Source organism: Pithys albifrons, chromosome 3, assembly GCF_047495875.1.
Source record: "Pithys albifrons albifrons isolate INPA30051 chromosome 3, PitAlb_v1, whole genome shotgun sequence".
Taxonomy (NCBI): Eukaryota; Metazoa; Chordata; class Aves; order Passeriformes; family Thamnophilidae; genus Pithys; species Pithys albifrons.
Genome location: NC_092460.1, coordinates 82,059,430 through 82,078,429, shown reverse-complemented (window position 1 = coordinate 82,078,429; position 19,000 = coordinate 82,059,430). Strand labels below are relative to the sequence as shown.

At 35.6% G+C, this 19,000-nt stretch overlaps 1 protein-coding gene across 4 annotated transcripts; it reads right to left on the bottom strand.

Moving 5' to 3' along the window:
- Positions 1-1,857: 1,857 nt before the first annotated feature.
- MLC1 (modulator of VRAC current 1) lies at positions 1,858-17,663 on the bottom strand. Of its 4 annotated transcripts, XM_071552555.1 has the most exons (13): positions 17,492-17,663; positions 16,915-17,052; positions 16,061-16,244; positions 13,845-13,934; positions 12,036-12,089; positions 11,855-11,956; positions 9,047-9,148; positions 8,050-8,121; positions 7,482-7,598; positions 6,693-6,749; positions 5,497-5,619; positions 4,645-4,812; positions 1,860-2,730 (listed from the first exon to the last, which is right to left on the bottom strand). In XM_071552555.1, exons 3-13 carry the CDS (start codon positions 16,238-16,240, stop codon positions 2,656-2,658), a joined length of 1,140 nt encoding a protein of 379 aa, XP_071408656.1. In that variant the 5' UTR covers positions 16,241-16,244; positions 16,915-17,052; positions 17,492-17,663; the 3' UTR covers positions 1,860-2,655. The 4 variants fall into 4 exon arrangements, with proteins under 4 accessions (XP_071408659.1, XP_071408658.1, XP_071408656.1 ...); XM_071552558.1 differs by lacking the exon at positions 12,036-12,089 and having other exon boundaries at positions 1,858-2,730; positions 11,855-11,941; positions 17,492-17,646; XM_071552557.1 differs by lacking the exon at positions 16,915-17,052 and having other exon boundaries at positions 1,858-2,730; positions 17,492-17,646.
- Between the last annotated feature and the right edge of the window lie 1,337 nt (positions 17,664-19,000).

The window sequence follows — 19,000 nt, the reverse complement described above, 5'->3', positions numbered from 1 at the left end:
TTCACCAGGCTAACCTCAGAGAGGGCTATGACTTTTGTCCTTCTAGCTGTGCTGTGGAAACTGATCATCTACCAACCCACCCTAATTAACCAGCAATGAAGATTTACTCTGTGTCAAACATCAACACAAAAATCACTTGGCAAAGAAGGGCAGATGAGGGGTGTTGCTTTGAATTACAAAATTATTTACCCACAGAGTCAGACGCACAGTGAAGCTTTCTCTGCTTGAGAAATGCTTTTCATGTCAGCAGCCAGTCCTACATTAATCATGACTTTAAAAGCTTGCCTCTTACCTTCATGATATTACTTTCTTGCATGGGATGAGAAAATTCAGTCTCCAGAAGGCTATCCATGGTGTGGCTCCTAGTTTACCAGGTGTGCAGGGAGAAGTCCTGGCACCTGGAAGATGGTGCAGTCTCTGCTGTGCTGAACAGGGTAGGAAGGGAGCTGTGGCCAGGCAGGAAGCCCAGGGGTATGCATTGTCACTGGAAAGCAGAATCTATGGCTGGTAGCTCTATGACAACCTTTTTTTATTCTTATATATTCCTTACCCTTGTTAAACTAAGATGATTAAAACAACACCTCAGATGCAGTCATATATAAGGTCAATCCAATTTTTAAATTAATCATCCTATTTAGCCTATTTAGTTGTTTGTGTTTTTTGAAGAATGCTATTTTCTTCACTTCTTATTAAAATACTTTAGGTGCAAGAGAAATGCAAATATTCCCTACTATATAGATTGTCACTAAGTTCTTCCTAGTCAGTACTGACAGCAAAACAAAACTCAAGAACTGCTTAAATGGTTCTCAATGATTAGGGAGAGCACCTCAAACCATTTGACTCAAAAGGAGGTTAAAGTCCCTTTGTCTGCTTTGTTAGTATAAGCATTTTGTGGAAAGGAAATTCCATCAGCTGTGCAACTTCCCATTAATTTTTTTCTCACCCAAGTCAGTTCTAAAAGTAGTATCTACTTATATTTAACCTTCTGGAAACCAAAGCCAATCACCATTTGTCAGGAAAGACATAGATAATCTCTTGAAGATACAAATTCAGTTAAACAAAGGCCAAGTGTGCTAGCACACAGAGCAAATCATTAAGGAAATTGTTCAGATACATTTGCACTATTCTACCTATTACTATGTTTTCACTTTACAGTGATTCGTAAAAAAATTCTACACTGTCTACAGCCTTTTTCCAGTTTCACATTTGGACGTTTAGGTAGAACTATCACTATTTCTTTACAACTTTTTAAAAAATAGTGTACTATCAAACACTAACTTTTCCTCCTTATAGAATCGGTAAGATTGTAGCAGATATACTATTATTTATCTGTCATGTTGAGAGAATGTTCACACAAGTACCACCGGTATCAGAAGAAACAGCAGCTGCAGCCTCTTGTTGATGCAGCAGTCCGGACCAAAGGCACAGCCTAATATTTTAGGTGTACAGAGAGTTTGCTGTATACATGCTCTTAACAAGTGCTGCTTAAACTTGAAAGAGTATCCACTACAATTGTCAGCTTTCCCAACACAGAAAGAAAACATGCTAGAGTACCTGAAGGGCCCTACACACTCTACATAGCTTTCTCTTTCTTTCCCCTCCTCCAAAGCAAAGAGGTAAGACTTGCAGCAAGCTCTAAACAAATTATCTGGGTTGTTTAAGATTAATAAAGACTGAACCTCTCAAAAGCCACCAATAAAACAATAAAAGCAGAAAAACAATAAAAAACCCACCACCTTGTCATCAGCTATCACCCAGGTTACATCAGAATGCCTATTAACGTGGAAATTCTAATAGCATTTGGAATTTACATGATCATACATAGTTCAGTCAGGAGGAAATGGCAATCTGTACAGGGGATGGCCCTTGTTTCAAGGCAGCTATGTTCTGTAAGTTTTCAAGATAGTTATGAAAATAAAAAAATGAAGAGTATTATACCTGAAAATACTTTTCATATGTCAAAAAACTGTTTTAGTATCAGTATCTCCTGTGATTTGGCTGATTGCTTCTCTTTGCCATTTTTTTTTGTTTTGGCTAGTAGCTTTTGTGCCTCAGCACTCAGAAAAAGCCTTTTTCCCCTTTAGCAGTCCAGAAATTGAAGCTGAAGGGGAAAGACTATTCTGTTTTCACCTCTCCAATTAGAATGTCAATCCACATTCTTGAGTTTCCACATAATAAAGACTTTTATTTATATAAAAGCAATAAGATGCAGAACAACTTTATAACTCCTACAAAAGTGAAGTATAAGCAAAAACATCAATTATGACTTGTACTCATAACTTTACAAAAGCATTTATCAGTCACATTGACTGCATAATTGCAGTTACCAATCTCTTGCAAATATATGAAGCCTACTACCTATTATAAAATTTTACTTTGCCATCAGTATAAATCCATGTGACTCATTACCTTTTTCTAAACGTATCTTCTAAAGCAACAGTAGACTACAGATACCAACAGAAAAGAGATGTGTTAAAAATATTATCAACATATTTCAAAATTATTAGAAGACACATTATTTACTGTGTTATTCCATGGCTCTTGCTGCTGTAACTATACCACTGTTTAAAAATTGAGAAATTTTTAAACCTTAATTCAAACAGTTGATGTACTGTATTGGATTGTGCTGTATTGGCTGCATTTGTAGAATCCAAACTACTGAGCCATCTGCACCACAACAGCTTTCCAGGCTTTATCCTTGTCAAAATCCTTTAAGGTATTATTGGAAACCTAAAAATAAACAAATTTTTGACAAATGTAAACATGAAAATATGCTTTGGTTAAAAACTGATGTTCAAGCAAATGAGTATCTGAGCGAAGTCAGGAGACTACAAATGTGAATAGTTGTAGAAAGCACTATTAAAATATGCAGTACGTTGTAAATTGTATGGTTTTGTACATTGTAGACTTTACATTTAGGGTATAAAAATATAATAGTGTAAACTGTGTAATACTTGAGACATTTGGGTCAGAAAAAATTGGCCAAATTCCCATTTTAAACATGTTACTTTGAACATTTTTTCAAGATTTTTGCTAAAATGTGACTGAATCCTAAATCTCTAATCCCAAAGTCAGAAGCAACCCTCTGTGGTGCAAATGAAGCAATATTTATCTACATACGTGCAAGCAAACTATGGCCTTGCCCTAGAACACAGACTTCTGAGAAACCAAAGGGACCTACAACTTCACATGTAACATTCATGTGTTTAGGTACTAAAAGGTAAGCAAAAACGTGTTACTTTTGAGGAAAAAGTGCTTCTTTTAGCATTTAACTCACACCCAACTTCTCAATTACTCACAAATTAGGAATACTTTTATAAATAATCCCTGGAAGAGATCCATTTACCCATGGCATGACTATGCTCCAAAATGTGACTTGCAAGAGTAGAAGTGCTGCTGTCCATCTTTTATAGAGAACATAACTCTCAGGACATAGATCCAGAAAAATAAGCAACCTACACCAAATGCCCTCAGCAGTTTGAGGGAGCATAAATCCCCAGCTTCCACTTTCCATTACCAGCTGTACATTGACTTGACAGATTTCAGTCCCTGCTTCCAGTGCTTTCTCTCCAGTGCTGTTTCAGTGCCGATGCTCTTCCTAGAGCAGGGACTGAATCCAGTTCCCTCTTTCTAGCACTGGCCCAAGCAGTAAGCCTGAGTTATTCTCTCAGAGTCATTAGGGATACAGTGCTTGGCTCTGTACAGCAGAGGTCAGGAAAGTCTAAGGGCTACACAGCTGTAGTAGGAGATGAATATAGTTAATGTACACACACTGAAGAAAGCTGAGATCCTCCAATCTCTGAAATAGGACTCTAATCCTGGACAATTACGTGAAAAGGGGTAACACTATCACCATGTTCCAAAAACCTGTTCCAAATTTGTCTCTGAAAGGACAGCTGGCACATGTGAGTGCAGGCAGGAAATGAAGGGATATCTCGATTCTGATTTTTATCACCACCTTCAGTAGCATCATTAGGACATGGAAACACCTGGAATTCCAGGCATGCTCCTGGGCTCACTGTTTCATACTGTCCAGCACAGGTAGCCACTCACTCATCTTAACCATTGCTGTTTCTATGCTTCAGATTCTCTTAACTCTTCCCATTCGAAGTTTAGGGAACTTAAGTGAGGTAACTTGGCTTAGTAAAGTCACCCCCTCATAGCAGGCCTTAGAAGAGTACAACTATTCTCATTCCACAGTCCAAAACTTCTGCTTGCATTGAAAGAGTTAAATACACTTCTTTCTTAACAAATGCCTCTCTCATCATCACAACAGTTGTGCAAGGCCCATCATCTTTTCTGTGATTTCGTTCTGAAACAAAAAGAATGATTATGCAGAACTAACATTTTATTTCAGTACAATGGTGGACCTCATTTTCAGTTGTAATTGGGAGCCCACACTACAAATTAGAACAAAAGAGAGCTTCAACCTTACAGATGGTTTTCTTGTAACAGGACTTGTCACAGATTGGTAACTTCTCACAGTTATCATCTAACCAGCAAAATATTATCTTTTTATTATAAAATTCACAGCTTCAGAGAGCATCTTTTAACTGTGATCTGAATTCAGTACCACCAAACATAAGCAAAAAAAATATTTTAAAATACATATTTTCAGATTTTATAATAGGTATAAACACATACCTCTGTTGTTCTGTATTCCTGTTTTTTAACCTGTGATGCTGTCCATGATGAATCTTGTAGTTTCATTTTTGTCTTGTAATTTACACACTGTATTACAGTTCCAATAGTAAGGCATGCCTGAATTAGCAGCATCAACATCAGAAGCAACAGGAGTACATCGTAAGATTGCTGAAAATAGACATATGTTGTTAACTACTTGAATAAAATATTTTTAATGTTACCACCTCCACACCCTTAAGATTCATATCTAGATTTTTTAACTCAAACTATACGTTACAGTTCATTTCAGCAAGAAGTTTCAACTAAAATTTTAGTGTCTGAGTTTGCTGAAAGCAGAAAAGATTAATAACTTCTAAGAAAATGTCATCTTTCAAGTGATCTTTTCGTCTAGAAATAGAACAGAGCTGGGTAAACCATGCACTTTAAATTTGTAAAGACTTTTCTTTTCTGTCCCAGTCCAGGCTTTGAATAAATCCAGCTGTAAGTTTACAATCCCAACTGTTGGTAAACACCCTAAGAAACAGAAAAAAGTATTTTTCAAGTAAACCTAGAATCTTTATTGAAATACTACACATTTATAAAAAAACCTCAAGGAGTCTAGTATAGTGCATATTTTTTTTACTGTGTCTTTAAAAAAATAGGATTTTGCTCTAATCTATAATTTCAGGATGCCAATAAATGGAACATACTTTAAATTATAAGTTAAATATTTTTTTAATAATTTCTGTAACATACTAATCAATCTTTATAATGCAGTACCTTGCCTTCATATACTCCCTAATTCATTCCTTGCTACAGTCCTGCTACTGTAATAGATACGGGTTCATTTTTCAATTGCATAAAAATACATACTTTAACAGCAGGTGGATAACTTTTAAAGATGTCAACAACTTGCATGATACTGAAGGATAAGTATGCAGAAGCAGTGAACAACAATGGAGAGGTAACACTGCTAATGGCAATCAGGACCTCAACCTAAAAAATAAGATAATAGATGTTAAAAATTTAAAAAGTTAACACTGGTTTGTGAGCTGTATCTCTTTGAAGAAAGCATAATAAAAGTGTGTAAAAGTGCATAAGATTACACGTATGAGACAAATATTAAGAGCCATCCACATTTCATGGAGATACAGAAGCAAGCTTTGAACACATTAAGTTTCTAGCCATAACATTGTTGGTTTGTAATTCATTTTCCATTTCATACAGATGACAAGGTTTTTATTTTATTTTACAAGTGCCTTCCATATGCATATAGAGGAAGTAATACCAAATCTAGAGAGCCAGAATAAAAGTATTTATTCTTCAATTTATTTGAAATAATGAAAATTAACAGCAGATATTGAAGACTTATAACCTAAAAAAAACTTATGCAAATAAATTTGAAAGCTTTGAGGCGAATTTATTGCCACACAACAGCAGCTTAATTTCATTCAAATATCACCCCTACAGAATTATATTCCGACTTCAGTTGTGGTCAGGCATCCTTACTCATTTAAATATGATTGCATGACTATTACTTAGAACAGGCGCTGTAAGAAGCCCAAAGTATACATCTGGGACAGTCAAGGAATAAATACACTTCACTGAATATTCTTAGTCCTTGTTGCTAGTCATGAGAATGAGGAGTTTGTTTAAAATAGGTTCTAGGTCCAGTGCAGCCTGCACACCTAAGGCTCTTCTTTCAGAAACCATAGCTCATAATGAAAGGAGATGGGGAAAGAGAGAACCTCAGCTCACAAGCCTGAAAGCAGTTCTGGACATACCATATGAGGCATGTAATTTTTCTATAGTAGTATCTATTCCAAAAAAAAACAGTACACCACACACACACACACACCCCAAACACAAACCTTTGATTTCTTTTTTAGAATTGGTGGAATTAAGCCTCCAAAGGACCAACCAGAGTTCCTTTCAGACACTCCAGCTACATACTGCTGCCACATTCAGCTAAAAACAAGTGAGCAAACTTGGGTAGTGCCCACTATCACAAGCAGGGTTGCTTATTATTCCACTCTATTGACAAAAATACAAGAATTCTATACACTTACCAAACATTTACTTGGATACTCAGCAGCTACATGACTTGCAATAGCACTTGGAAAGCACTAAACAAAAAAGTTTAACAAAGTAAGTATTTATCTACCTGAAAATTACAAAATTACAACTGAGTTATAGGAAGTCAGACCAGTCACAGCTTTTATTTTTGTGAATTCTGAATGCTGAAAAGCTTGTTTATGACCTTTTTCCACTTCATGCTGAGGGATTTTACAGACACAGAAGCCATATATAAACCTAATGGTCATTCTCTTGTTTCTCAATCAGTTCATTCATGGCAAGCAGAGTGACACAGCATCCTTTATGACTCCACTGCTCCTGGGTACAGGCTGTTACTAGTGATAAGAGTTACTAATCACAGTCCAAGGCTTTTAAAACAGTTAAGATTGAAAGGTTAAACAGGATGTTCTAAGGATTCCACCATGATGAAACTAAACTCACCTTTTTATTTTGCATCCTGAAATATTCTAAAACCTATGATTTTTTGGAGAAAACACTTCACTTCTAATACCCTTGTTTTATTACTCGTTTCCATTTTACTTAACTGAGGACTGAAAATGTATCAGAACGTTTTATAAGAACAAATGTATTGTAAATCAAAACAGACCAAGAATATTGCATAAATATATTAAGTATATTGAAGTGCTAATTAATTTGCTAAGCAATAATTGCCAGTTAGTATTAGAGCTAAATAAATATTCCAGCAGGGAGGAGAAAACTGAAAAAAATAAAAAAAATAAAGACATTGTTTTAAAAGAGTACTTTCCATTTGCACTACTTACAGCAACTAATATCCAAAAGAATGTTACTGAGAGATATGGACCTGCGACTAGAACATCCATATTCAAAGCAATTATTCCACCAAATACAGATGAAATTCCAATAATCACCTCAACTACCTGAAACAAAAAAGAGCATACAAATTATTAATAGTGTAAAATGAATGCAAACTTTCCTATTTGCATATAGAAAGGAGCTTCCTGGAAATAATAAAATGTATTTATGCTGCTAGTTATGTAGGAAGTCATTGTTTTTCAAATCTAAACCAGCTGGCAGAAGTGAAAACAAGATCACCTTCATTATACATATTTATGCTTTCATTTATTAGCTCTGCAGAACAACGGTTAAGTTTACCCTGTTTATCCTTAAGTTATTAAGTAGTCTCCTTCCTATTATAAATGGCAGTTATTTATCTCACAATACACTAAAAGGAAACATTTTAAGATATATCTCTCATTTCTGTCTTTATTCTTTCAGTTCTTACCTACACTGATCTCTTCCTGGCTTTAAAGCACTTAGAAAAATGAAATAACAAATTGATTTAATGAAAGAAACCAATGCTTTTCTTACTGAGTATGACTTCAGAACTCGAGCAGGAAAGCTGACATTGCTCAAAACAATGGCACTGTCATATGCAGTATTCTAAAGGGGAATAAAAAAAATCATAATCAAAAATATACCAAGCAATGCATATCTTTCTAATATCTTGTACAAGCTGCTAAAGATCCTAACAGTGGTATGCAACAATCTGGTTGGCCCATAAGAGGTGACAGTGACACATCGTGGTGGTCTCCAATCTCAGACCACATCCAGTACATTAAAACAAATTAAATAGTCCCAGATTAGCTGTTCCACAGCCACCATTCAACAATAAGATACTGCCATCTTGTTTCCCTTTTACAACTTCAAAACCACACTTTCTTGCTGATCCTTCAGATTTTACAGATGTGGATTAACAGCAACCAAAGGAATGCAGGACACTACATGACTTTATTAATCAATATTTCCATTGGAACACAAAATGGCATAGCACATTTCCTGGATTATTACCTAAAAGAAGAACTGTTGTAGAAAAATGAGGGTGGCATTTGGGAGAGCACTTCTGACTAAAGAAAATTTTATCTATAGCCCCAAATCCTGAAGCCAAGATTTATTGTCCAGATTCCACCAAATTGGCACACATGACAAATACTTTCTCCACATCAGGCTTCAAAAAAGTATTGCTAGCATACACAGAAGTCACAGTACTCCAATGTTTCACAAATCATTAAGTTTTGTTTTACAAAACAGAAATAAAGTATTTGCCATGCCTGTTCATACGGTATTAAAAATCCCATGTGCTGTATAATTTGCATCGGGTCATTTTGCAGCAGGTTCACTGCACTCTTAGAAGAGGCAATCACTGTTTAGTATGGTATTTCTACTTACTGTTCACATACAGTTTTAGCATGCAAAGTTATATGGTGGAGTTGCCTGTAAATTCTCAATGTATGTAACACAGCAAAATTGGAATATTGTTTAACACACACACCCCCCCCACACACACACAATCCTTAAGGGTACCTACTTTCTTTCTTGCACAGCAGTCTTCAGTAGACCGAGCTGAAATGATCACAGTAGTTGCCATGAAGATTTCCAGCAGAATAAGTAGAATCAAGTTGAAATTTATCTGTTAGTAAAATGCCAGACATAAACGAGTTAGATCTTTCACAGTAAAAACAAAAAGGGGGCTGAGTCTAGCAGTATCCAGCAGGCTGTCTATTTTCTGTGACATTTGGACATATCTGTTGGTTAGATACTTTGTTAACCATTTTCTTGGCTCTGCAAGAACAAGACTTAGCTGCCTATATAATACTCAAAATATCTAACCTAAAAAAGAAACATTTACTTCATTTATAGAAATATTTTGCTTTAAGATTTTATCACTGTCTTCCAGAAGAGCAGTTAATGACAAGGAAGCAATTGCTCGGTACATTTGCATTTTGCAGGCCCTTCCATGGGAAACCAGAACACTGCAGCAAATCATCGAAGATTCTTAGAGAAAAGAGGGCCACAGGCTCGCAGCCCCTATGTTGCAATCCTAAATGGTGCAATATCATATTGGATGACGAATAAAAACACAGTCAAAAAAACAGGGCCAAGGATCCTAGTTTTGTGCCCTGCTTAGTGTTAGTAAAGCATTGATGAACATTCTTCACGGTTTCCTAACTCTCACAGGTCTCACAGACTACATTATTATGCAAAAACATGGATTCTGTCATTGCTCATATTCAAGAGACAAATTAGTGAATGCAATACTTAACATTCCTTTTTGTTTCTTATTATTCTTATGAAAAGAGGTAAACATGGGGCATGCAAGTTAGGCTGAGTGGATATTCCTTTCTTGTCTTCAAAAGCACTGTATTTTTCCACTGGCAGCCCAAGAAAACACTTGGTAGTTCAGTCAGGCCACTGGGGCAAAGTACCAAAAGTTTAGGGAGAACTGACTCCATTCAGAACCTACACAATTATAGCAAATCATTGTTCAATGACTTAGAACACAATTACATTGTTCCCTCATGCCAGACCTGCTTTGTAAATGATCACCTCTCAGTTTTCCTCTGATACATATCTTGCAGCACATGTTTTTCAAAAAAGATAATGAGTGGAAGATTTGAGAAGCTTTTTTTGGCACTGAAATTCACCCTTTCTCAGGAAATCTTAATTGGAACTGTGTACCTTGCTGTACACAACAGATTGTGCAGTTGTACTAAAACCACAAACAGCAATAAATGTCATAGTGGTACACTCCTAGAGAAGAGTGCTACAATGAAGAATACAGGCATTATTTGACATAAGAAGAGCTGTCAATTCAATTCAATTCAGAACAATTCAATTCAGACTACAAATTCCCATTATTTAGATGTGTTTTGATACAGTAGTGGTACTGATGTGAGCTGTCAAGGCAATACATCACACTTGGCAGTGCAGTGTCAAGTCGATATACAAGTTTGAATCTGGAACTCTAACTACACTGATGGACTATCTCAGTCCTAGGTGTACAAAGTAAATAACAAAAATTGAAAAAGTAACAGTAAATAAATTAGAATGTTATCTTTCCAGAATTTTTTTTCTGATACAACATGTCCAGAGTATCAGACAGATTCTTCCACTCATAAGATCAGTTCAACACCCTTAGAACAAAGTAAAAATATCTCATTCTAATTTCAGAGTTGAGTTAGTTTTCTTGGATTTACTTCTTAAAAAGACGTACAGCTGAAGCTGAAGTAAGTGCCTTTTTATACCATCTGTAACAAAGGGAGATTCAATGTTAGATTTCTAAAAACTGAAGAAAATTTTCTCTCCAACTACCACTGTACATAAAATCTATCACCAGATGCAGAGAACCAAACTAGCTGTGTCTCTAATCCTCTTTCATGACAAAGGAACAGGCAAGCACCACTGAGTAGAAAGTAGTAGATTAGCACAACCTTAATCCAATTTGCTCTAAACCGGCACCAGATATTAAAAACAGAACAGAGTGGCAGCTGGGATGCTTTACACATCACATCCCTCATGTTGCTGGCAAACTAACTACGGCACTGCACCCTCCTGGAGTGGCATCACACAGTCACAATCTAGGGCATGGCTTGTATCTTGCATTCCATTTATCTATCTAAAGTTATTTTGTGGAGATACATATCACCATGAGTAACACTAAAGAGGAATTACCCAGGTCTTTTATAAAGGGGGGAGGATGTTAAATGTGAATTGACTTAATTGAATTAACTTATCCTTTTTATGAATTTTACTCCTTTCAAACTACTGGCAGTGAATCAGAGACCTAGTATTATTTTCTTGTGCAGTTTCCCATGAGAAGGGAAATTAAATATGATGATGAAAGAATAGTTAAGAGATGGTATTCTGCATCTTCTTTGTACCACATGGGTAATATAAAACAGCTGGCAGGGAAACGCCAAACAGTGAACTGTTTCATTGAAAGAGTATCCTTCAAAGAGGAGAGCAAGTCAGCACCATGAATTACTCTCAAGAATGAAAAGTTAAAAAAAAAAGCTTCAGAGCCAGCTTTGTAGACAGTTATTCTGACTTACTTTTCTTCAGTAATCAACAATGTAGTATGGACAAGCAATAGGCAAATGAAAAGAATTAAAATCACATAACCAAGGATGTCTTGTGAATATTATTGCAGGTGACTAACACTGGGCAAAGAGAAATGTAAAGTTACTGTTAGATGATGTCTCTTCACAGATCAAGTAGGAACACTGGGATATTGATAGCAAATAATTACATGTGATTGCCAGCCACCTCATGCCCCCCACTTTTTTTTTTAACAAAGATAAATGTGGCACAATTAGTAATTGTTTGGGTAACTTACATTTATAGCTGACGGATTGAGGACAAGTTTGCATCCAAACCAAATTAAACATGTTGTTGTAACAGCAAATGTAGAGACGAACAGAATCTGAAAATTTGGTATCTGAAAAAAAGTTTCAGAATAGGTTTCTCTCTCATTTTAACCACAGGGGGATTAATTGACAATAAAATCTCATACTTACCACATTAATTTTATTCCTTGCTATAGCAAAGCTCACAACTGCTGAAGGAATACACTGGGAAAATTAAAAGAGAAGACTAGTGGGATATGCTGCACAAAGACTTTTATATATATTTCTATTGATGTATTTTATGTGTCTGAACTCGTATTTCAGTTAACTTGGACAAACAGATCAGAAAGTCTGAAGAAAATGTATCACTCTTGCCTGGGCTCATTAATTACAATGAGAGTCTGAGGATTACAGGAGGTTTAAATATACCATCCACATCTCTCAGTTTTGACTAACTACCCAGCACAAGGTGATGAGTAAAAGAAAGAAAGAAAGGCTTTCATGAGGCATTTCATGTCTTTGTTAGTTTAAAGTAACTGTAGAGTGCCTGAGATCCTTGAGTAGGAAAAAACCACCAGTGTTATTCCCAAACTGGGCCTGCACATTCTTTTGAACAGACATCGTCATGGTTGAGTAAACTAAAATATGCCCAAACTCAGCTCAGAAGAACTTTGTGAAAATCTGTTAAGTCAAGTTACACTCATAAGAATTGTGCCTGGGATCTCCACTATGTTCAGCAGGAACTGTTTCCTTATGGGAGAGCAAAGCTACGTGGAAAAATCATGCATAAGTGAAAAGTTTCACAAAGTAATTTCTCTATCCCTTAGCTGTTCCCCACCACAACAGATATAGTTCCATTACAGATCCAACTCTATTTTACACAAACAAATACTAAAATTATTAAAAACTTTTCCATATTAAATAATAAATCATGCAAGAAACACCACAATTCTAATTATCTTCTCACACATCTGAACACTGATGGCTTAACAAATACAACCCCATAATGAGATTAATACTGACATATAAAGTTCTTGGCAGCAATTCTTTAATACCTAAATGATCTTTATTTAACAGAATTAAAACATCTTTTTTTGTCCTGGATACCCAAATGTCTCTAGAACACTACCAGACTCTGTTTAGGCAACTGAATCCTACTACTATTCAAGATAGTTAAAAAAGTCTAGAGAGCAAGTCAACTTCATGCTAAACTAGACACTTTGTGGCCAGCTGACTCTACAGCTCTCTAGACTCTTGCAACTGCACTGACTCCATTATCTGCAGTAGGAGCTCTAACACGTTCCTCACACACAGACAACCCAAATGTGCACACCTTCATCCACTGCAAAGCTTTCAAACCCCATGTGATGACCTTCTTCATCTACCAGATCTTTTGAAACTCTCAAAAAACACAAAGTTCAGAGAGACAAGATTTGAGGCACAGATATCTCAGTAACTAACACTAATAATGTTGCAGAGAATAACTCATCCATGAGGATATTAACTTCAAAAAAAGGCTTCAACATTAGCACCTGTGGTGGAAACCTAAGTGACAGCTCATTTGCAGAGCCACTTCAGTCTGCTTCAATACTCAGATATTACAGCAAAATAAAATGAAAAATTAATACTTTGAAATACAATCTGAAATACATTCTGATTGCATTTAGTCAGAAAATTCCCCAAAAACATAGCAACACAAATTTTCTTAACATCAAACACAGAAAAACTGTTCAAGCAGAGTAACATTACATGCCAGTGGTGAGCTGATTAACAAAAAATGGTAGCACAAACCAGTTGTCTTTATGACAACTGCTATTCCTTTAACCATGGGATGAAATTCCATTAAGGAACTGTTAAGTAGAATTAAATCTTCCATGAAGAAGGTTAGCACTAAAAAAAGACAGAGAGAATAAAAGACAAAAATTATATACTATTGAGTCTGCTGTCAAACAGTCAGGGCAAATAATTAAGAATGCTTACTGAACCTGCTGCACAACGTAAATAATCCATTTCAGACGGAAAAATATTTCCCAGATATAATGAAAATCCAGAAGTAATAAGGAGGCAAGTCTGCAAAGCAACAAATAAGGTAAGTTTATACAAAAAAACTTTTTAGAAAGCAACTAGTCAGACAGAAATCAGTAATCCCTTTCAAATTAAGCAACCAATGGGCATTTAAAAATGGAGGTTTTGTGTGTATAAATTTGAAGAAAAGCATCAAAACATGCTGAGTTCTGAAGAAGATGTTTTGTTGGTTACTAAGGCCTAATACAGAAGAATATAATTATGTTTGAATCAAGCATTTTCCCATGACAAAAAACCTCAATAAAATACTCAAAATGTAATTGCAGTGTTAGTGGTAAAAATGTTTCGGAAACTTCATCTAAGCCTCCACTTTGCATTCGGTGCTTGACTCCACCAACATTCATTATGCATATGGGCAACTGCGCTACTGCCAACTAGAATAGCAATAAAAGCAGTTAGAATACATTAATGAAGAAATTTCCACCTATATTCCAACACTTCTCCAAACTTTCTTCCTGATTTCATCCAGTGGCATACCCATAAAGGTTCAATTCCTCCTGTTTCCTTGATAACTCTTCTGTTTATTTCATAGCTATGATAGTTACACACCCTGAAATAAATGATCACTGTCTTCTATAACTTTTTTTTGTTTTCCTTGTCATTCCTCTGAGAAGGCATTTCTTTGAAGGGCTGGGGAAGATAAGAGACAGAATGGCTCTTTTGTTTTATTTGGGCATGTTTTCACGGTAGAAAATTATTGGGGGGGTCTTTAAAAAGTCCTTGTCAAAAAATGAGAGAAAATCAGGAGAGTGTATGTGTGTGTATAAACACACACACACACACACACAATTCTGGCAGACTCGAGGAACAATATTTATAGACCACAAGTTGAAATTGTGCTTGAAGCTCATCCAGTTATTCCTGCGCAAAACCATCTCATACTATCAGCCACTTTGATGTCACTCTACAGTTTGCAACTGCTCCCTGAGTTAGACTGTTCTGTTCACTATGACTATGTTGTTCAGAGTACATACTTTCTTTTCTAGACACTGTCTTTAAGAGGAGTTGATAGAGACTAACCACTCTAATTCTTCAGAAAAAAGCATAATTGGAATTTACTGGATTAGTTATTAATAAAATTGCATTTTCATTTATCCATAAAATTCATTCTTCTTGACAATATGACTTCAGCAAATGATCATTAAACATTAGTATCTCCAATCATTTATAAAAACTCCGTAAAAAATCCAATGACAGACAGTTGTCCTTTTGAACAATTAAGTTTGAGAGAATTTAATGCAAAGAAAGACAGTGCTTTTTTTGCTCTCTTTCCATGTAAGAGTATACACAAAAGGAAATCCAAGCTTTGCAGACTGTCAGAAAGGAAAAAACAGTCAGCTGTATCCACAAAAATAAGGCAATACGTTCATTCATTGTGTAAAAATAAGCAATTACTATATTAACAGTGAGACACGTCACACTGTTCATAAAAATTACGCTTCAAAACACACTAGCTGACAGAAAAAGAAAAGATCAAATTCTAATTGCTATAATGAAGTTTAATTAACTTGGCTCAGAACTTGGAGAAGCATATGATGAGTGCCCTGTGATTCTAGCAGTGACACAAAAATTCAAATCACTGTGACATTCATGTAAGAAACAAAGTATATACCTCATTACACAATGATATACCAAATAATTACATGGCTATTGAACCCTGAAAGATGAATGTGGTAATCAAGTACCACATATATTTTTAATGCCAAAATGTTATCACGGCAGCCATAGGACATTCAATAGTTAAAAATATGTTAAAAGAATGCCTATAATCAGTATACTTTATATGCTTTATCAAAAGACACTGCTTATATACACACATGGGTTGATGTTTACCACTACTACACTTAGTCTCTGCTTATGCTATATTATTAATATTAAAGATAAAATAAGCCTTCATATAGCACCTCTGATTAGTCAAAAAATATCCAAATACTAGTAGTCAATGAATTACTACATTCCAAATTTGCTAAATACGGTTTCTTCCTTTACAAATATTTATATTCAATACTATCATTGATGAAATTCTGTCCTCAAAAGATGTGAAACAGAATAGATTGCTGGGCACGTAGACCTCACTTATGTTTTTAAATACTGTCAGTTAAAGTACTTACTCCCATCAGCAAAGAAAATATCCATGTTCTGTAACTAAAGCAAGGATGCAGCCTCTTTGACAGCTGAAGGTCACTGGATTTGATATCTGGGATATAATTTCCATTCTCTTGTTTTCCCCGCTCCAAAGTTGGCATTCTGTCATAGCTAAATTCTTCTCTGTAACCTTCTTCTCTGGTCATAACACTTCAAAGATGCAATTAAATAATAATAATGGAAATTATGAAGAAAGAGGAAAAATATCACTTAGTTCCTTCACATACTCAGATCAGTGCTCAGCTAGATTTTTGTCTATTCAAGATAAAATAAATAAAAGCAGTATTTCCCTAATAGATGTACTTACATTTTCAAACGTGCAAGCTTTCTAAAAATTTACTTGCATGCAGTAAGTAAATTATGTCCTCCAGCCACAGTTCATAATACAGTATAAATACCAAAATGAAAGTTTCTATATCTATGATACCACAATAGACTTTTATTTCAAGATCTAAGAACCATTTTCAGAGGTGTTTTGTTTGAAGGTACCTTTATAACCAAAGCTTTTTGCGTTTTTAACTCTAGGACATAAAAGATAGTTAAACTTGTTTCAATATTAAGTTTCTTTTCATTTTAACACCTTTTATCAGCCACCTAAAATTACAGACTTCACTATGAGTCCGATGAACACATATACTCACAACAACTCAGCTACAGCAAACTGTTTCTAATTTACCCAGTATCAACCATTTCTCTTGTTCACTTAGTCCTTTTTTGTTCTCCTCACTGCTTGCCAACCTGTACAAATACCTTGAGGAGTATCTCATATTAGAATGAAGTTACTGCAGATTTTTCAACAGTTAAAAACCTTCATGCTTACCTTCCACTGAAAAGTTAACTGTCAGTTTCAAACAGCCTTGTGAACACAGCTGCCTGTACACTTTGTGATATTCTCACCGTTCAGTGAGTCATGCTGGCTTTGAAAAGTTCTCCCTTACACTTTGGCTTTCAACAACATCTATTCAGATATGGAACAAAAGCACAGCAAGAACTTGAGTTAAGCCAGGGAACAGGAAAATGCCTCCTGAATTTTAATTAACAGAACACACTAGAAAATGACTGTACTACATCTCATAGGGCTGCTTCCAAATCAGACCAACAAATTAAAAAAGTTTTAAGTTTCTTTCTTATTTGAGTACTACCCCTTACTTAGCATCGTAACTAAGAACCTCTTCACAGTTTACCAGTTTTACCTACTAAAATAGACAGTTATCACAATATCAAACAATTTAGTTCTTTTTTCATAAGAGCAGAAGATACTTACGGTGTAGTATTCTCCCAGAAACAAACATAGTTAAAATTCAAGTATTCAAGTATCCCAACAAGTTGGGAGGTTCAAAAGTTTGAGGTTAGAAATCTATTGAGACAATAGATTTCACTATAGAACACTCCTTTACCTTTTTCTACTAACCCTCGTCCTCTGGAACGTTCAGATAAACCCCATGCTGTCACTTGTACTTACAGAACACCCAGATGACTAAACAACATATTTTAAAGCTAGCAGGCAGCAGTGACATGCAATGGCCAGCGTACATTGGATCCAGTCCTCCTGCTTATTAGGCAATGAAAAGAAAAGAAAAAAAAAGGACGTTTTTATCTTGAAGATGTTGGCACCTTGACAGCTACAGCAATGACAGGGTCTTTTGTCTAAACTTTAAACACTCTTGTAACCAAAACACAATTAAATCTTCAGTATTCTGAAGGGCATCACCTTTAAAGTATGCTAGAAAAACTTCTGAACAGCAAAACTTCTCAATTGGTACAGACTGTATATTTTGCTTTTCTCATAATGTCAGCCAATACTGAAAGAATATTAAAATGTTACAGTTGTTTTAATAAACAGGGAAATTAATACACCATACACAGCAATAGACACAGCTGTAAACTATGTTAGAAAAGGGAGGAGGAAAAGGGACTGTATAGGCAAGCAAAACTATCCTAAGCAACTAAACCCTTCTGTTTCTATTTATGGAACAAACACTGTGCAACTATTTCCATTATCTGTAACTTTCCTGACTATAGTTTAATGGAGAATGGGTAATGCTTACCTTACAGCTTCTTTGATGAATGCTTACAAAAATTACCATGGATACTAAACAGGATCATATTTTAAGCCTTTTGACCAATTTAAGGAGAAGGTCTATATTTTTTACACAAAACCGGTGAAATATTCAAGCATTTATGTGATCTAATCTCTTTGAATTAAAAGAATTTATAAAGTCCACCACCTCTGAACAGAGCAGAGTTCAAACCCTAGAACATTTTGTTCACACTTCCAAGTGTTTCAGCCCTATTGTATCTCAAAGTTCCCTCTCTCAAGCATGGCACTAGTGTTTTCTCTGGTTATGGTGAAATTCCTCCTGCCCCCTTTCCTATGCACTTCCCAATATTTTCCATTTCCCTTTTGAACAGAGATTCACCACACAATTACTGCATCCTCTGCACTTGGCATCATCATCAACAAAAACACTTAAACTTCACAGTTCATTTTCTACTCTAAAATTTTTCTGGGGCCCTTATTTTAGGCTCCCTTTGTTTCATGTTCCTGATTCCATAAAAAGTCTCATTTTTGCGTAGACACAACCACGAGGCAAGATCTGGTATCCAGAGCCCAAGTCACATGCCAAGACCATATAATGCTAGATAAGGTACAAACACGCTGTACGAAGAGATTCCTCCCGATTCTAAAGAATGCATAGGAAACTTACATAAAGACTGCAGGAAGCAGAATAATTCCAACAGAGCATGACAGGTTTCTGAAAAGGATTTACAAGTTTGGTGGTTTTATTCTAAGTTAGGCCAAAAGATCTCAGGGCATGACAATCAAATTGTGAGTGGCTATGAAGAATTACTTACTTCCACCACAGAAATGACCACTGAACAGATTCAGTTGCCTGAAGCAGCTC

Bases quoted from the DNA above. Each gene is read 5' to 3' on its own strand.
- MLC1 (XM_071552555.1), bottom strand. From the start codon at position 16,240: ATGACCAGAGAAGAAGGTTACAGAGAAGAATTTAGCTATGACAGAATG. The intron at 11,957-12,035 runs GTAAGTATGAGA...ACTTTTTTTCAG, and splicing joins CAAGGAATAAAATTAATGTG to ATACCAAATTTTCAGATTCT. The intron at 2,731-4,644 runs GTATGTGTTTAT...GTTTATTTTTAG, and splicing joins AGGAATACAGAACAACAGAG to GTTTCCAATAATACCTTAAA.